Source organism: Mesoplodon densirostris, chromosome 12, assembly GCF_025265405.1.
Source record: "Mesoplodon densirostris isolate mMesDen1 chromosome 12, mMesDen1 primary haplotype, whole genome shotgun sequence".
Taxonomy (NCBI): Eukaryota; Metazoa; Chordata; class Mammalia; order Artiodactyla; family Ziphiidae; genus Mesoplodon; species Mesoplodon densirostris.
The window spans coordinates 88,804,395-88,821,039 of record NC_082672.1 but is presented as its reverse complement, the minus strand read 5'-3'; the positions used below and the strand labels follow the sequence as shown (position 1 = coordinate 88,821,039).

Sequence of the window (16,645 nt, the reverse complement as noted above, 5' to 3'; positions counted from 1 at the left end):
GGTGCATCCTTAACTATGTTTGAAATCAAGTTGGTAAGTCTATGCACACACAGAATTTAACTGACAGAACAAGAATAAAATTGCAGTATAATATAACAGTGTTAAAGAAGTCCCAAAGCAATATATGACTAAGTGCTGTATGAGTGGTTCAGAGAAGGAAAAATGACAGTGGGCTAGAGTTGTCTGGAAAAACTTCATTGAGGAGGAAAGGCTTGAGTATTACGTTCATAAACACGTTTCCTATTCAGTCGCAAATATTTGATCGTTATATTTATGGCCATATGAATAGTGTTAGAAAAATATCGATCCACTTCATTGCTACTAGCTTTTGAACACAGGATGGGATTTTTAAAGGAAGAGAGGAGAAACGGCAGCATAAACAGATGAAATGGTGGGAATTAAAGCAAGAAGACAAGAATGCTTATGATTCTTTAGGGAGTCAGGGTGACAGGGGTGGAGGGCTCATCTCAGGAAATTCCACAAATAATAAATTCTTGTTTTAATTGTAGGAAATGTGATATTCCCCCCCCCCCCGCCCCAAGGCTAGGGAACTAGAAGAATGGCAGTGTTGTTACTTATTGATGTGAAAAGAAGGATTAATGCCGTTTCTGTTTGTTTATTGTTACTTCTGTGTTCTTTTTCATTTTAATGTGTTTTCTTTCATTTTCCTTTCACTTAAATACCTCCTTATGTAATTCTAGGCAGAAAATGTGATCTTGTGTTTCTAATTAGTAAGAAAAACTATGTGTGAGACAGAATCATTATATCAGCTCTAATTTTATATAAAATCTTTGTAACTGGGATAATATAAAATTCTTTTTTAAAATAGTCAACTATGTGAGCAAAAAGTAATTTAGTTTTTCTCTTGAAGTCTAAATTTGGCAAGATTAATATTCTTCAGTTTGAACAAAAATCTTTGAAAGATTTTAGCCAGCTCTTTTATGTTGGTTTTATTTTCAGAAGGCTAAATTTTATATGGATTATCTATTGGGATGTCTGTTTGTGTTGCAAATACCTAAGGCTTAATAATGCTATTTATTTTTGGAAAGCTTATACTGTTTTTATATTTGTTTAGTCATAGCTCTGTTTTATTTGGCAATTTTGCTTCATTGTAAGATGAAATTTTGACAGACTTATAGCTGTTTAAGTAAATTTATAATTAATGAGATTATCCATAGGAAAATCATTAATGGAAAGAATTCTAACATCTTATGAAACAGATTTAAGTCTAATGCTTACAGCAGCCCTCTGTGAACCTTTCTGAAACGAGAACAGTAATGCCTATCATATGAAAGTACTTTATGAACTACAGAATGTTACATAGATAAAATTGTTATGCTTAAGCTCTGATTGTTTGGCTTTGATTTAACAAGGCCTATACAAGATACTTTAGTCCTTATATTCAGTTCTGTTTGCCAGTGACATCATTTTCAAAGATAGGGCTTATAGTTGCTGCTTCTTACTTAACAATGAAAAAATAATTGGTTCTACATGATTTTTGCATTTCTTTGAACGTGTCAAAACACTTTAGCTGATCCCTAGACACCAGGATGATTTTTGAGCACCAGTTTAGTCATTATCTGTTTTGTTATGCTATGTTATAATTTATTGTCCTAGAAGGCCTCTAATCTCCAGCCCTGACTTAAGGACCTTTCAAGGAACTTAACCAAGGGGATTTGCATTTAGCCTGTCCAAGGTAGTTATCTATACCATTAGAACATAGAATTTTCCCGTTTATTTTATAGTCATTTTAGTTTAGATTCTCATCATTTCCTAACAGGTTTATCCCAACAGCTTTCTAGTTCATCTCCTTGGCTTCATTTTTCTTCTGGCTTTAAGTCTTTTACTTCATCCTGGAGACTTCCCTTATTTTTTTGGATGTCATAGGTCAGGTATCCAGCAGGATTCAAGTCATAGCACTTCATTAAAACTAAGAACCTAATGAGTACCCATTTTCATTTCATTTTGTATTCCAGTACCCACATCTGGAAGGAAGAAGTTATTAGTAATTCGAAAGAATGAGGAATTTTTTAAAGAAAAACTCTGCTTTTATTCTGTCCCATATTTTAAATCCTTTGGCTTTCTGCTTCAGTTATTTATTCTCTAATTACTTTTTTTTTTTTTTTTTACAAACAACTATGTTCCAGGTGTTTTGCTGGACACTGAGATACAAAGATGAAAGAAACAGAGTCCTGTACCTTGAGAGACTAGTCTAGCAGTTAAGACAGATGTGTGTGAAGTTTTAGAACAGTAATTGAAGTGCTCTAAAAAGAGGAAAGGTGATATTTGAACCAGTCCTTAAAGAATGAGACGACATTTTTAATGGACTGTATTCTACACCATAGTGTATAGAAAGTACACTGTATTCTGAGTGAAAAAGGCCTGGATGTGAGTTCTGTCCTTAGCATTTCCCCAATTTGCGAGTCAGGCAAATTATTGAATATTCTTTGAGTATTAGTTTACTAATCAGTATAATGGAAATAATGCATGCTTTCTTCACGGAGTATTACAAAGATTAAATGAGAGATGAAAATACTCTCAGTAAATTTGTTTGCCCACTCACACATCAGGTTTAATCATTTTAGTTCTTAATGTATTTGTACTCTGACCCTACTATTTCATTTTAACTTTATTTCCCTCCTAATCTCTTAATCCAATCATTCAGTTTATTGAAGAGAACAACCTACCTTTACTTAAGCCAACAAAATCTTATACTGTTCCATGTATTTGTATGACCAAAACCCTATCTCAGTGCCACTCCTCTCAGCTTTAATGTCATTTCCTCAGTGAAGCCAAGAGTTTATACCCTCCTCCATATTGTTAATTTCTCCTGTGAATCCATAGTACTTGGTACATATTGGTATAAATATTAATTATATACTCTCACATTGCTTTATCATTCTTAAATACCTTTTAAAGTCTCTTTTACCAGAGTTTTTTTTAGTGGAGGGGACTGAGTTTTAATCAGCCTGATTTTCAGTACCATAGTGCTGAAACAAACCTAATAAATGTGCATAAATGAATCAGGAAGTCAGTATTTTAGGCCCTGTTTGTTCACTTGCTGTTTGACTTTCTGTTGTTAAACCCAGCTGGACCTAAATTTGCTTATTGCTGAAAAGAGGGCATTGGATTAATCTAAGTAATTTCTAGGTATTTTTCTAAGCATAGAATTCCACATTTAGGCCACGCTCTGTAGTTCCTTTGTTAATTCTTCTCCTTACAGGAATGCTTCTTACCACCGCCCCCCTCATTCTATAGCCCTTTTACTGTCTTCTCCATGGTTTTTATAGTCCTTATAGTCAGTCAGAAGACCTTTTGTTTTCTTAAATTCTTTTCTGTTGTATTATGTCATTTTATATGTTGTTTCCTGATCTAGTTTGTGAGTTCTTAGAAGGCAGATTGTGTCTTAAGTTTCTGTCCTATCAGCCACATGTAACTCATGAAGTTAGAACACCCTCTCGCCATACACAAAAATAAACTCAAAATGGCTTAAAGACTTAAATATAAGACATGACAATAAAACCTCCTAGAAGAGAACATAGGCAAAACATTCTCTGACATAAATCGTACCAGTGTTTCCTTAGGTCAGTCTCCCAAGGCAATAGAAATAAAAACAAAAATAAACAAATGGGACCTAATCAAACGTACAAGCTTTTGCATAGCACAGGAAACCATTAAAAAAAAAAAAAAGGACAGCCTAAAGAGTGGGAAAAAATATTTGCAAACTATGAGACTGACAGGGCTTAATTTCCAAAATATACAAACAGCTCATACAACTCAACAACAAAACGACCCTATCCAAAAATGGGCAGAAGACCTAAAGAGACATTTCTCCAAATAAGGCATACAGACGGCCAATAGGTACATGAAAAGATGCTCAACATCGCTAATTATTGGAGAAATGCAAATCAAAACTACAATGAGGTACCACCTTACACCAGTCAGAATGGCCATCATTAAAAGGTCTACAGATAAATGCTGGAGAGGATGTGGAAAAAAAGGGACCCTACTACACTGTGGGTAGGAATGTAAACTGGTGGAGCCACTGTGGAAAACAGTATGGAGGTTCCTCAGAAAATTAAAAATAGAATTACATATGATCCAGCAATCCCACTCCTGGGTATATATCCAGACAAAACTGTAATTCAGAAAGATGCATGCACCCCTAGTTTCATAGCAGTACAGTACAGCAGTACAGGAAGCAACCTAAATGTCCATCGACAGATGAATGGATAAAGAAGTGGAATATATAAACAATGGACTATTACTCAGCCATAAACAAGAATGAAATAATGCCATTTACAACAACATGGATGGACCTAGAGATGATCATGCTAAGTGAAGCAAGCCAGAACAAGAAAGACAAATACCGTATGATACCACATATATGTGGACTCTAAAATATGACACAAATGAACCTAAGAAATAGGATCACTGACAGAGGGAACAGACTGGTGGTTGCCGAGGGGGCTGGGGAAAGGATGGAGTGGGAGGTTGGGTTTAGCAGATGTAAGCTATTGTATATGGAATGGATAAACAACAAGCTCCTACAGTATAGCACAGGGAACTATATTCAATGTCCTATGATAAACCATAATGGAAAAGAACATTTTAAAAAAAGGAATGTGTGTGTGTGTGTGTGTGTGTGTATATACAAACGTATAACTGAATGACTTTGCTGTACAGCAGTAATTAACACAACATTGTAAATCAACTGTACTTCAATAAAAAAAATTTCTGTCCTATCTATAATCCCTAGAGTATCGGAGTATTTACTGTATTTTTCTTGCTTACAAAATTTAGGCTATATTATAGTCACAAAATTTGGCTGCTAATTATCTTGTTTCTATATATTTTGAAACTCAGTGCTAATGTGTCACTCTTATTCATAAATGTTACCAATATAAAACATTCTTCACAAAGTTGTCTATATGTCCTAACATATGTTTGATTACAGTAAATTGGCTATATGAATATTATTAGAAAAAACAGACCATTTTTTTTGAGGGGGGGAGTATAGTTGATTTACAGTGTTGTGTTAGTTTCAGGTGTATAGCGAAGTGAATCAGTTATACATATACATATATCCACTCTTTCTTAGATTCTTTTCCCGTGTAGGCCATTACAGAGTACTGAGTAGAGTTCCCTGTGCTATACAGTAGGTCCTTATTAATTATCTATTTTATATATAGTAGTGTGTGTATGTCAATCCCAGTCTCCCAATTTATTCCTCTGCCACCCCGTTTCCCCCTTGGTAACCGTAAGTTTGTTTTCTACATCTGTGTCTCTGTTTCTGAAAAACAGACCATTTCTTGCAAGATCTTTCCCCATGGTATTTTATACACAAGATTTTATAACCACCTACAGATTTTTTTGTTCTTTACTTACAATTTTAAAGGTAAGTCTGATCGCATATATTAATTTGTCTTCTGAGTCAGGGCCTTGCAATTCCTCCTCTGTATTTCTATTAATAAGCGATTTTACTAATGGTACTAGAAGCTTTAATCTTCAGTTTTTCTTGTTTTGCAGATGTTCTACTCATGGTTCCCCAGGACCAGAAGGCAACCATGTTTCAGATGTACCACTTCTAGATAGTCCCAAGTAAGGTTAATTGATTAGCTTTGGGACCTCAAAGCTAGACTGCTTTTTAGCACTGAGAGAGAATATTAAGAAATTGGGAATAGTAGGATATCGAGTAGAATGTATTATCTGAATACTTTCTGCTCCACAGTTTGAGTTACCTTTCTGTTTAGTTATATAGCTTTGCTCCATTCCACTTTTTGGTGTTTCCAAAGTTTTCTCTACAGTACCAATCCAAATAAAATATTAGTTCTCCTTGTTTCTATTTGTCACTTTGTCATTCTGTAAGTTGAATACAAAAGCTTCCAGGTCCCCTTATATTATAGGTCACAAGGAAAAAACGTATCACTGTTAAAGAGTATTTCAGAGGAGATTTTGTGTGCAAAAATTTGGCAAGATGAATGAAAACTTATAATTCCTTTTCTTTCAGTCCCTGGCTATGTTCTTCATTGCCTGCTCCTTCCCTGCTAGCCCCAGTCACTTTTGCATCTATTGTAGAAGAAGAGCTACAGCAGGAAGCAGCTCTTATCAGAAGTCGAGAAAAACCCTTGGCTTTGATTCAGGTAAATAACATGCTTATTTGGGTTTAATTTAGGGTAAGAACTGTACTACATTTCATTCTTAGGTCTTAAGAAAATTCTCTGTTTGCTTTGCAGAGGTGCATGTATTTATCACATTAAAATGTGAGTGCAATGTAAAACAAAACTGAAGCATTCAGCAAGTATTAATTGAAGGTATTCAGGATAATTAATTTACAACTAATAAATTGTGCTAAAGCTAATATTTTTAGCACTGGTGATGCTTTGGACTGTTCTTAAAAGTGACCAGTAGAGAACTTGGCATTATCTAGCTCTACACCTGGCTTCTGTATCAGTAAGAGTTCTTAGGTTGTAAGCCACAGACACTAAGTCAGGCTAACTTAAGGAGAAGAGAACTTATTTGAGAGACACTGAGATTCCACAGACTTAGCTGAAAACCAGAGAGCCAGGCTTAGGAAACAGACAAGACTCATAGTTGTCCTAAAGAGCTTAAAGAACTAGACTTGTACAACAACAGAAAGTATCTCACAGGATGAGCAATTGGAATGAATGGATTCCAACAGCTATCTTCAGTTTCTTTTTCCTTGCTCTAGATTAAAATCAAGGGAAGGTGGGTATCTGATTATTCTAACTCAGGCCTCAACCCTTCTCCTTTTGAAGGGGATAGCAGGATACCTATTCCACTGTCTTGTATGCATAGAAAGTGGTAGTTCCACAAAAGGAAATTGGAAAGCTAATAGAATCCTGCTCGGTTTATAATTGAAGGAGTAAAGCAACTTCTCTTTTTTCCTTCCTCCTTTCAGATTGAGGAGCATGCGATACAAGATTTATTGATTTTCTATGAAGCATTTGGCAACCCTGATGAGTTTGTCATTGTTGAAAGGACACCACAGGGACCACTGGCAGTACCTATGTGGAATAAGCATGGATGCTAGTTCACCATGGAGTTGAGATACAATTTTCATAAGTTGTGACTGTTATAAATAAATGCTATGGAAAAAGAGTTCTTACAAATTTGGTAACAGATCATTCTAGGTAGAATAAGAAAGGATTTAATTTCTTTACTAAACTTTAAGCATATACTGTTTGTATGATTAAGAAGAAATCCCTCAGAATTGTGATTTTAGTAACCTTTTGTGTAAAAATGTGTGAGAGGAAACACTAGGTTAAGTTTAAATAGAACTATTTTTCTGAATAGTCTTAAAAGGAAAACATGAGTGATTGAAGTGTAAAATTTAAGAGTGATGCATTAAAAATTAACTTTCCATTTGAGAATTTGGGATAAATAATTTAGAAGATTTTTGCCAAATATCTTTTTTTTTTTTTTTTTTTTTTTAGTGTGACATTGATGAGCTTAAAGTAGGAGTGTCAGCCATTACTTTTGATCCATCAATGGCCAAAATTTTGTGTTTGCTATAGTAGTTATGCCTCCATTCTTGCGTCTTTTTCATCAGGCTTTGAACGTTCTGGCCTGATTTTTAAAGCTTGAGCTGCTTGAATGCCATTTTATTTCGGTTTCAACAGCACATTCTCCATTTTGCATTGAACTGTGGAGTATGGTGGAAAGGAAATAAGAATACTATTCTGAGCAGCTTAGTCTAAGATAATAGTTTCTTATAAGATTTGGAGTCATTGTGGGGATTGTTTTTGGATGGGGAGAGGAGACCTTATAAAAGCCTTATTGTGACAGAATCCATTTCTGAAAGTGTTACAGTTTTCTAAAATAAATGCTTAATTATACATATAAGAATGAATAGTTTGGAAGAAGGTTGGTTTACAGTTACCTTTACAATGTTATATAATCAGAAATTCTCTGAGCCTGGGTTATATGAATAGACATAAACATTGTTCTCTTTACAGTATGCTGTTTGGGTTGTTTTTGAGTGGTTAAATATTTTAAAAAACAAATGTTAAATCTGTGCTCCAGCACCTAGACAAATTGGGAAAGTTAATGTTTCTGAGAAATAGTAAGCCAAGGGGAACATACAGGCAAATCACTGCTATAATTAGGTTGACGAAAATATGGCTGAAATTAACTCAGCACTTGAGCTTTAGCTCCACCCAAAGCAGCAAACTTGTAAGCAAATGTGCAATAAAAAATAATCTTGATCCATTTCACTGTTACTGTGTGTTTGATATCTTATACTATATTGACATCTGTTATAGGAGGAATTACTAATGATTCCTCCTAATATCATATATTGTAGCCAGTATTTGTTGAAGTTGATGCTGTATCCATTCCTTAACTACTTTAAAAAGGGCAGTTTTCCTCAAGTGCACCTGTATGTTTGAGTAAATTGAGAAGCAATTAATTTTATAATGTTTTATGGATGTTGCTGTAAAGAGATCTTCTGAAGTAATTGATTTATTTCATTTGAACCTTTGATTCTTCCATGCTTCTTGGCATCTTTAAAGATGCCATAAAGTGATGATTTTCCTGGTGTACCCCATGCTGCCTGGAAAGCACCCTAAGGGCCTTTGGTGAGTGGGATGTGAAGGAGGGGCCAGGGTTGACCAAGTCTGGGGTTTTAGGTCTTCACAAACCTCATTCAGAGCAGTTGCACTTTACGACCTGTTTTATATAGTGGGGTATTATATAAAACTTCATTTGGGAGAAAAAAGTTCTTTTGCTAGTAAAATGAAAGGTAAGCACTGCTATAAACTACATGAAGATAGCAACCTGATACATTGTGACCAAAAAGCCCAGGAAAGTGATGGGTTTTTTCCTTAACATTATTCTGCCTACAATAATTAACTCATCTTTAATCGCATGACTTCAAGAAAGTCTTAAGACTCTAGAAATGGGCAATTTAAGGGATCAGTAGGATGAAGAGGTTTTTAAGATTGACCAGAACAATCATAGAACTCCTTAGCTTAGAAAGGTGTTGATCGGATGGGGAATTGGGATTGGGGGTAGAGGTGTCAGAGCAGAATATGCTTAACATTTGCAAAGTCAAGACCAGTCAGGTAAAGTCGTATTTGTTGACAAAATACTAGGGTTCAGGACTTCTCGTAAAGTCTAAAGAGGTGGCTTTTAAAATAAATTGTAGACAATCTTTATAGAGGAACAACAACAGATAGTTGAGAAAGGTATTGCTAGTTAATATCTTGGTTGGTTCTATACTCTTTTGGAGGCTGGGTTGTATTTTTTAGTTCATGATAAGGGGGTTGACAGCTGATTCATAAAACTTTATGTTTTTGGCTGCGTTGGGTCTTCGTTGCTGTGCGCCGGCTTTCTCTAGTTGTGGCGAGTGGGGGCTATTGTTCATTGTGGTGCACGGGCTTCTCACTGAGGTGGCTTCTCTTGTTATGGAGCACAGGCTTCAATAGTTGTGGCACGTGGGCTCAGTAGTCGTGGCTTGCGGGCTCTAGAGCGCAGGCTCAGTAGTTGTGGCGCACAGGCTTAGCTGCTCCACCGCGTGTAGGATTTTCCTGGACCAGGGACTGAACCCATGTCCCCTGCATTGGCAGGCAGATTCTTATGAATCAGGACTGCGCCACCAGGGAAGTCCTTGTAGATTGACCCTGTATATTTGCTTTATTATATAAATTGAAGAGCATGAACTCCAGAGAAAGTGACTAATGAGATTGAAATCTTCTGTCTTTTCAGTCTGGTCCACCTACAACTACACCAGACTGCCTCTTAGAAATCACTAATGTCTGTAGCAATTTAGCCAAGACTAAGAAAATATTAAAAAGCACTTAGTAAAAATACATATAACCCAGAAGCTTCCAGAATTACCAATTTAAGAGCTATTTTCAGAAGAAACTGCAGCAACCTCCCACCAGGGAATTGGGGACAAGTGTATCCAAGATATTCATGGTAATGTTGATGTATATCTTTTTTGCTTGAGGTGATGTTCAATCATGTAAGATGCCAAAACAACCTGGTCTTTCCTATACACATGACCATCAAACTATATTTTAGACCCTATATATATTTCATTTTCTTGTATGTCTCTACTTGGCTGCTTGGCTATTTGTGTCAAAACTGGATTCTTGCCTTTTCCAAACTCTCTGATCTTTTTTTATTTCCTTATCTCTTAGTCTGTCATTCTCCTAAATCATTAAGGCTAAACTTTTGGTTTCTTTGTCTCTTTCCCCATTTTGTCCCCACATTTATTGTCCAACTCCTGTCAGTTCTGTCTCTGCAATATCTTTTATCTAATTTTTTTCATTTCATTCACATTACTACTACTCTGTTTTAGGTCCTAGAGTTTTTCTGAAAGTTCTCAAACTTTTTGGTGTCAGGATCCCTTTATACTGACTAAATTATTGAGGACCCCAAAGAGCTTTTGTTTTATATTCATTACATATCTATCACATATAATGTATTGCAAATTAGAACAAACTTTAAAATTTAGTTCATTTAAAAATCATAAGCCAACACATACTAACATAAATAAAATTTTTAATGAAAATGTAACTGTTTTACAAAACAAAATTAGAAGAGTGAGCTTGTTTTATATTTTCATATATATGAAAATATGTAACTCAGTATTTCAGGTTTAGGCCTTTACTGTCTGGTTTAATAGAGGACTCCTACATTCTCATATCTGCTTCCACATTTAATCTGTTGTGAAAACAAATGTCATAGTGTCTGGAAACTTGAAAGACTGAGATTGAAAAAGGCAGGTAACATGTTATGAAAATAGTTTTGACCTCGCCAACTCCTGAAAGGTCGAGAAAGTGGTCCACTTAACTGCTTAAGTCCCTTAATTGTTGAGTCCCTTAACTGCCACCCCATTCTCTGTTTCCTGGTCCAAGACCATTAAATTCTTAACTCTCAAACTTATACCCCCAAAGCATATCTTCCTGCTCTGAAAACTTAAGTTACTCCCTCTACACTTTAAGTTCATATTCCCTCAGCTTGGGCTTCCAGTGATTTCTTTTTCTTTTTCTTTTTTTAAAAAATCTATACACAGTGGTGGAGCCAAACCTGACCTGATGTTTCTCCCAAATAGGCTTCAAGCTTTGCTTGTGTAGATCTCTACCTAAATTTTTCTTTCTCTTCACCTATTGAAATTCTACCCGTCCATGATAAAGGCAACCCCAATTTTATTTTCCTTATAAACTTTTTGTTTTTTCCTTCTCATACCTCCTCAAAAGTAAACCAAAATAAAGTATTAGTATACATGGATCAATTATGTTCCCATTCTCTCTTAACACTTTATATCTTTTAGGGAACTTGTCAAATTCTGCCATTATTTTTGTTTTTCTGTTTGTCTTTTACTTTTACTATTACTTATAGTTTGAAGGCATAGGCTAGGCACTTTTTTCTTTCTTGTGTGTATTTGTGTGTATTTAAATCTTCAAAATCTTGAACTCTAACACAAGACAAAAAGGTTTACTTTAGTGATATACCAGTAAGTCAAGCAATGGACCATTAACAGTCTCTTGGAAAGAGGTGATGGATTTGATTCGCTAGTATTTCATGGAGGATTTCTGTTTCTATAATTCATCATATTGGTCTGTGGGTTTTCTTGTGCTCTCTTTTTCTAGCTTTAGAATTAGTTTAATAATGGCCTTATGGAGTGATTTAAGAAGTAGTCCCTTTTCCTCTGTGTTCTGGATGTTGATAAATGATTGGTATTATTTAAATATTTGATAGAATGAACCAGTGAAGCCATCTGGTTATGGACTTTTCCTTGTGGAAAGGTTTTAAATTATTAATTCAGTTTCTTTCTCTTTACATGTTATATGTAAGTCTTTTGAGATTTTCTGTCTTCTTGAGTCAGTTTCAGTAATTTGTGTGTCTAGGAATTTTTCCAGTTCATCTAAATTGTCTAGTTTGTTGGCATAAAGTTGTTCATAGCATTTACTTCTAATCCTTTTAATTTGTGTAGAGTTGGTGGTGAGGTCCCCACTTTCATTCTTGATTTTGGTAGTCCATTTCTCTTTTTTTCTTTGATCATATCAATTTTATTGTTCTGTTCAAAGAACCAACGTTATGGATCCTTTTGATCTTTCCCTAGTTTGCCTGCATCCCCCTTGTTTCAACCCTGATCTTTATTATTTCCTTTTTTCCTTCTTGCTTTAGCTTTAATTTGCTGTTCTTTTTCTGGCTGTTTAAGCTTAGATTATTGATATAAGGTCTTTCTTCTTTCCAAAACATAGGCATTTAAAGCTGTAAATTTGCTGGTAAGCACTGCTTTAGCTGCATTACATAAACTTTTATATGTTGTGTTTTCATTTTCATTCAGTTCAAAATACTTTCTAATTTCCTCTTGATTTCTTCTTTGAACCATGGATTATTTAAAAATTATATTGTTTAATTTCAAAATATTTGTGAATTTCCCCCAATATCCTTTTGTTGTTGATTTCTAATATAATTTTGTTAAATTTGGAATACTTATTTTTTATTGTTTCAGTCCTTTAAATTTGAGACATGTCTTATCATCTAACATATGGAAAGTTCCATTGTATTCAGGAGAAGAGTATGACTTAATTGACATCAACCTCTTATGAAATGGTAGCTTACAGGTCTCTGTTTCCTATGTTGCAGACATAAATTTGTTGCCTAAATAAAGGACAAGAATAGATGCTGAAGAAGAAAAGGAGTGGTCTGTGCTGGATATATTCTGTTTGCACCTCAGATCCATTCTCTGTTCTTCTCCCCTCTACTGTGTCTTGTGGAGTTGAACTCTAGGACTTTACCAGTCAGCTTATTTACCAGCCAGGGTTAGGCAACCTCTGGCTTCCGGTTACATTAGCCAATTTGGAACACTAGCAGAATACTGGCATATTGACAGGAGGAAAGATAAAGCTTTTTTGTTTTCTGCCCTTTACCTCCATGGTGTTGCTATGGGCCACACGTCTCACAGGCTCCTATCAGGTAGCTCACTCTCCACACAGCACTTTTCTCTCCAGATTCTGTTTCCCTTTACCCATTCAGTTCTAGGAATGGCAAAAGATCTCCCATTATTTCTAGCCCAGGTTACTGCGGTATTCATTGTAGTTTCTCTATATCCTGCCGACATTATAAAGAGTCCTTCAGTAATTTACCCAAGTTGAGAGTGCTGTTTGTTTCCTGCTAGGACTCTAATTGATTAGAGATGATCCGAGTAATGGAGAATAGTAAGAGAATGTAGAGGTTTTGATTCAAGGATATTTCATTTAGAAACTTGGCAGTGAACAGGTAGATGCATGAGACACAGAAATGATAGATGGGTCACTTGTTTTATGTTTTAAAAATGGAAGTCTGTGCATCAAGAAAGCAGAAGGTGAGAATTCAATGCATAGAGAAAGAGATTGGAGGTGCTGGGAATAGAGTAAATAATTGCAGAATGGGGATGAAGATGGAATCAAGAGTACAAAGTAAAACTTGTGGGAAAGGAGAGAAGTACTATCTGTTTCTCCTAAACTGCAGGGAAGAAACTGAGGATAATCATTGATCAGTGGTTCTCAGTTTGGTCTCCACATTAGCAACCAACATCACTGGGAACTTAAGAGAAATACAAATTATCAGGCTCCACTCCAGTTCTATGGAATCCAAAACGTGTAGAGTGGATCCCCACAATCGATGTTTTAGCAAGGCCTCCAGGTGATTCTGTTGCATGCCACGTTACTCTGATACTAAAACCAGGCAAAGATGCCACAGAAAAAGAGAAACTACAGGCCAATATCCCTGATGAATATAAAAACAAAAATCCTCAACAAAATATTATCAAACTGAATTCAACAATACATTAAAAGGCTAATACACCATGATGAAGTGGAATTTACTTCAGGGATGCAAGGGTGATTCAGTATCTGCAAATCAAAATGAAGGATAAAAATCATCTCAATAGATGGATAAAAAGCATTTGACAAAATCTAACATTCATTTGTGATGACTCTTAACAAAGTGGGTTTAGAGGGAATAAAGGCCACTTATGACAAGCCCAGAGCCAACATCATACTCAGTGGTTGAAAGCTAAAAGCTTTTACTCCAAGATCAGGAACAAAACAAGGATGCCAACTTTCACCACTTAATATTCAGCATAGTATTGGAAGCCCTAGAGCAGTTAGGCTAAATAAATAAATAAAAGGCCCCCAAATTGGAAAGGAAAAAAGTAAAACTTCACTATTTGCAGGTAACACATTATTTACAGAAAACCCTAAAGACTCCATCAAAAAACTGTTAGAATAAATGAATTCAGTAAAGTTGCAGTATACAAATCAACATATAAAAATCTTGTGAATCTATACATTAATAAAGAACTATGAGAATGAGGAATTAAGGAAATCCCTTTTATAATTGCATCAAAAGGAATAAAATACTTTGGGATAAATATAACCAAGGAGGTGAAAGACCTATTAAAACTAAAATACTGATGAAAGAAACTGAAGAAGACACAAATGGGAAGATATTCTGTGCACATGGATTGGAAGAATTAATATTGTTAAAATGTTCACATCACTCGAAGCAATCTTTGGATTCAATGCAATTCCTATCAAAATTCCCATGGCATTTTTCACAAAAATAGAACAAACCTAAAATTTTGTTTGGAACCACAAAGAACTCAAATAGCCAAAGAAATATTGAGAAAGAACAAAGCTGGAGGCATCACACTTCCTGATTTTAAGCCTATAGTAATTGAAACAGAATGGTATTGGCATAAAAATAGACACGTAGATCAATGGAACAGAACAGAAACCCACACATATATGGCCAATTAATTTATGATAAAGGAGCCAAGATTATATAATGGGGAAGGGATAGTGTCTTCAATAAACAGCATTGAGAAAACTGGACAGCCACAGGGAAAAGAATGAAACGACGACTATCTTACATCATATAAAAATTTAAAATGGATTAGATTTGAATGAAATACCTGAAACCATAAAACTAGGGGGGACATCGGTTTTGGCGATGGCTTTTTGGATTTGTCACCAAGAGCAAAGGCAACAAAAGCAAAAACAAAGAAGTGGGACTACATCAAACTAAAAAGCTTCTGCACAGCAAAGTAAACCATCAACAAAATGGAAAGGCAACCTACTAAATTGGAGAAAATATTTCCAACTTATATTTCTGATAAGGGAATAATCCAAAACATAAAAAGAACTCATACAACTCTAGCAAAAAACAAACAAACAAACAACAAAAATTGATTTAAAAATGGGCAGGGGACCTGAAGAGACATTTTTCCAAAGACTACATAGAGACGGCCATGAAAAGGTGCTCAGGGCCTCCCTGGTGGCGCAGTGGTTAAGAGTCCGCCTGCCGATGCAGGGGATACGGGTTCGTGCCCCGGTCTGGGAGGATCCCATATGCCGCGGAGCGGCTGGGCCCGTGAGCCATGGCCGCTGGGCCTGCGCATCCGGAGCCTGTGCTCCGCAACGGGAGAGGCCACAACAGTGAGAGGCCCACATACCGCAAAAAGAAAAAAAAAAAAGAAAAGGTGCTCAACATCACTAATCATCAGGGAAATGCAAGTCAAGACCATAATGAGACATCCCACACCTGTTGGAATGGCTATTATCAAATAAGAAATAACACGTTTTGGTGAGAATGTGGAGACAGAAACCCTTGTGCATTGTTGGTATAAGTGAAATTGGTGCAGCCACTATGGAAAACAGTATGGAGGTTCCTCAAAAAATTAAAAATAGAACTACTGTATGATCCAGCAACTCCACTTCTGGGTATTTATCTGAAGAAAATGAAAATACTACCTCAAAAAGATATATGCAGCCCCATGCTCATTGCAGCATTATTTACAATAGTGAAGATATGGAAACAACCTAAGTGTCCACTGATGGATGAATGGATAAAGAAGATGTGATAGACACACACACATACACACACAGTGGAATATTCCATAAAAAGAAGGAAATCTTGCTATTTGCAACAACATGGAAGGACCTTGAGGGCATTATACTAAGTGAAATAAGTCAGACAGGAAAGACAAGTACTGTATGATCTTACTATGTGTAATCTAGGAAAAACAGAAAACAACAAGAAGAAAACCAAGCTCATAGAGACAGAGAGCAGATTGGTGGTTGCCAGAGGTGGGAGGTGAGGGGTGAGCAAAATGGGTGAAGGGATTCAAAAGGTACTAACTTCCTGTTATAAAATAAGTAAGTCATGGGGTGTTATGTACAGCACTGTTACACAAAATTTTTGTGACTGTATGGTGACGGATGTTAACTACATTTATTGTGGTGATCATTTCTCAGTATATGTGAATACTGAACCATTCTGTGGTACACCTGAAACTAATAAAATGTTTATGTCAGTTATACCTCAATAAAAAAATTTCTAGCACCATTCTTTGTTTGAAAATAAAAATTAAATAGCCCAAGTTAAGACTGTGTGGGAAAAATTATAGGGCCAAACTCAATTTCAAATATTCAAGACAGACTGTGACTTCTCAAGTAATCAGGTCTTCTGTTTTATAGTCTCCCTTCACCTATCTTTTATACATTTAATTATGTGCATATAGTCTTTTTGGATTCCATACCTGGTATAATTAAGTTTGGAATTAATTTGCATAGAAAATGAAGAACTGGATACATTGTTAAGTGGTTGTGAATATGAATTTATA

The 16,645-nt window shown here is 35.6% G+C and overlaps 1 protein-coding gene across 9 annotated transcripts in view; it reads left to right on the top strand.

The window, feature by feature from the left end:
- The window catches only part of IBTK (inhibitor of Bruton tyrosine kinase), a 186,356-nt gene extending 178,124 nt beyond the window's left edge, over positions 1-8,232 (top strand). For all 9 annotated transcript variants that reach the window (XM_060115369.1, XM_060115367.1, XM_060115368.1 and 6 more), the window contains 3 exons: positions 5,530-5,601; positions 6,011-6,143; positions 6,923-8,232. In XM_060115369.1, coding sequence (XP_059971352.1) covers positions 5,530-5,601; positions 6,011-6,143; positions 6,923-7,054 — 337 coding nt within the window. In that variant the 3' untranslated portion in view covers positions 7,055-8,232. The remainder of the gene's footprint in view (positions 1-5,529; positions 5,602-6,010; positions 6,144-6,922) is intronic.
- The last annotated feature ends 8,413 nt before the right edge of the window (positions 8,233-16,645 follow it).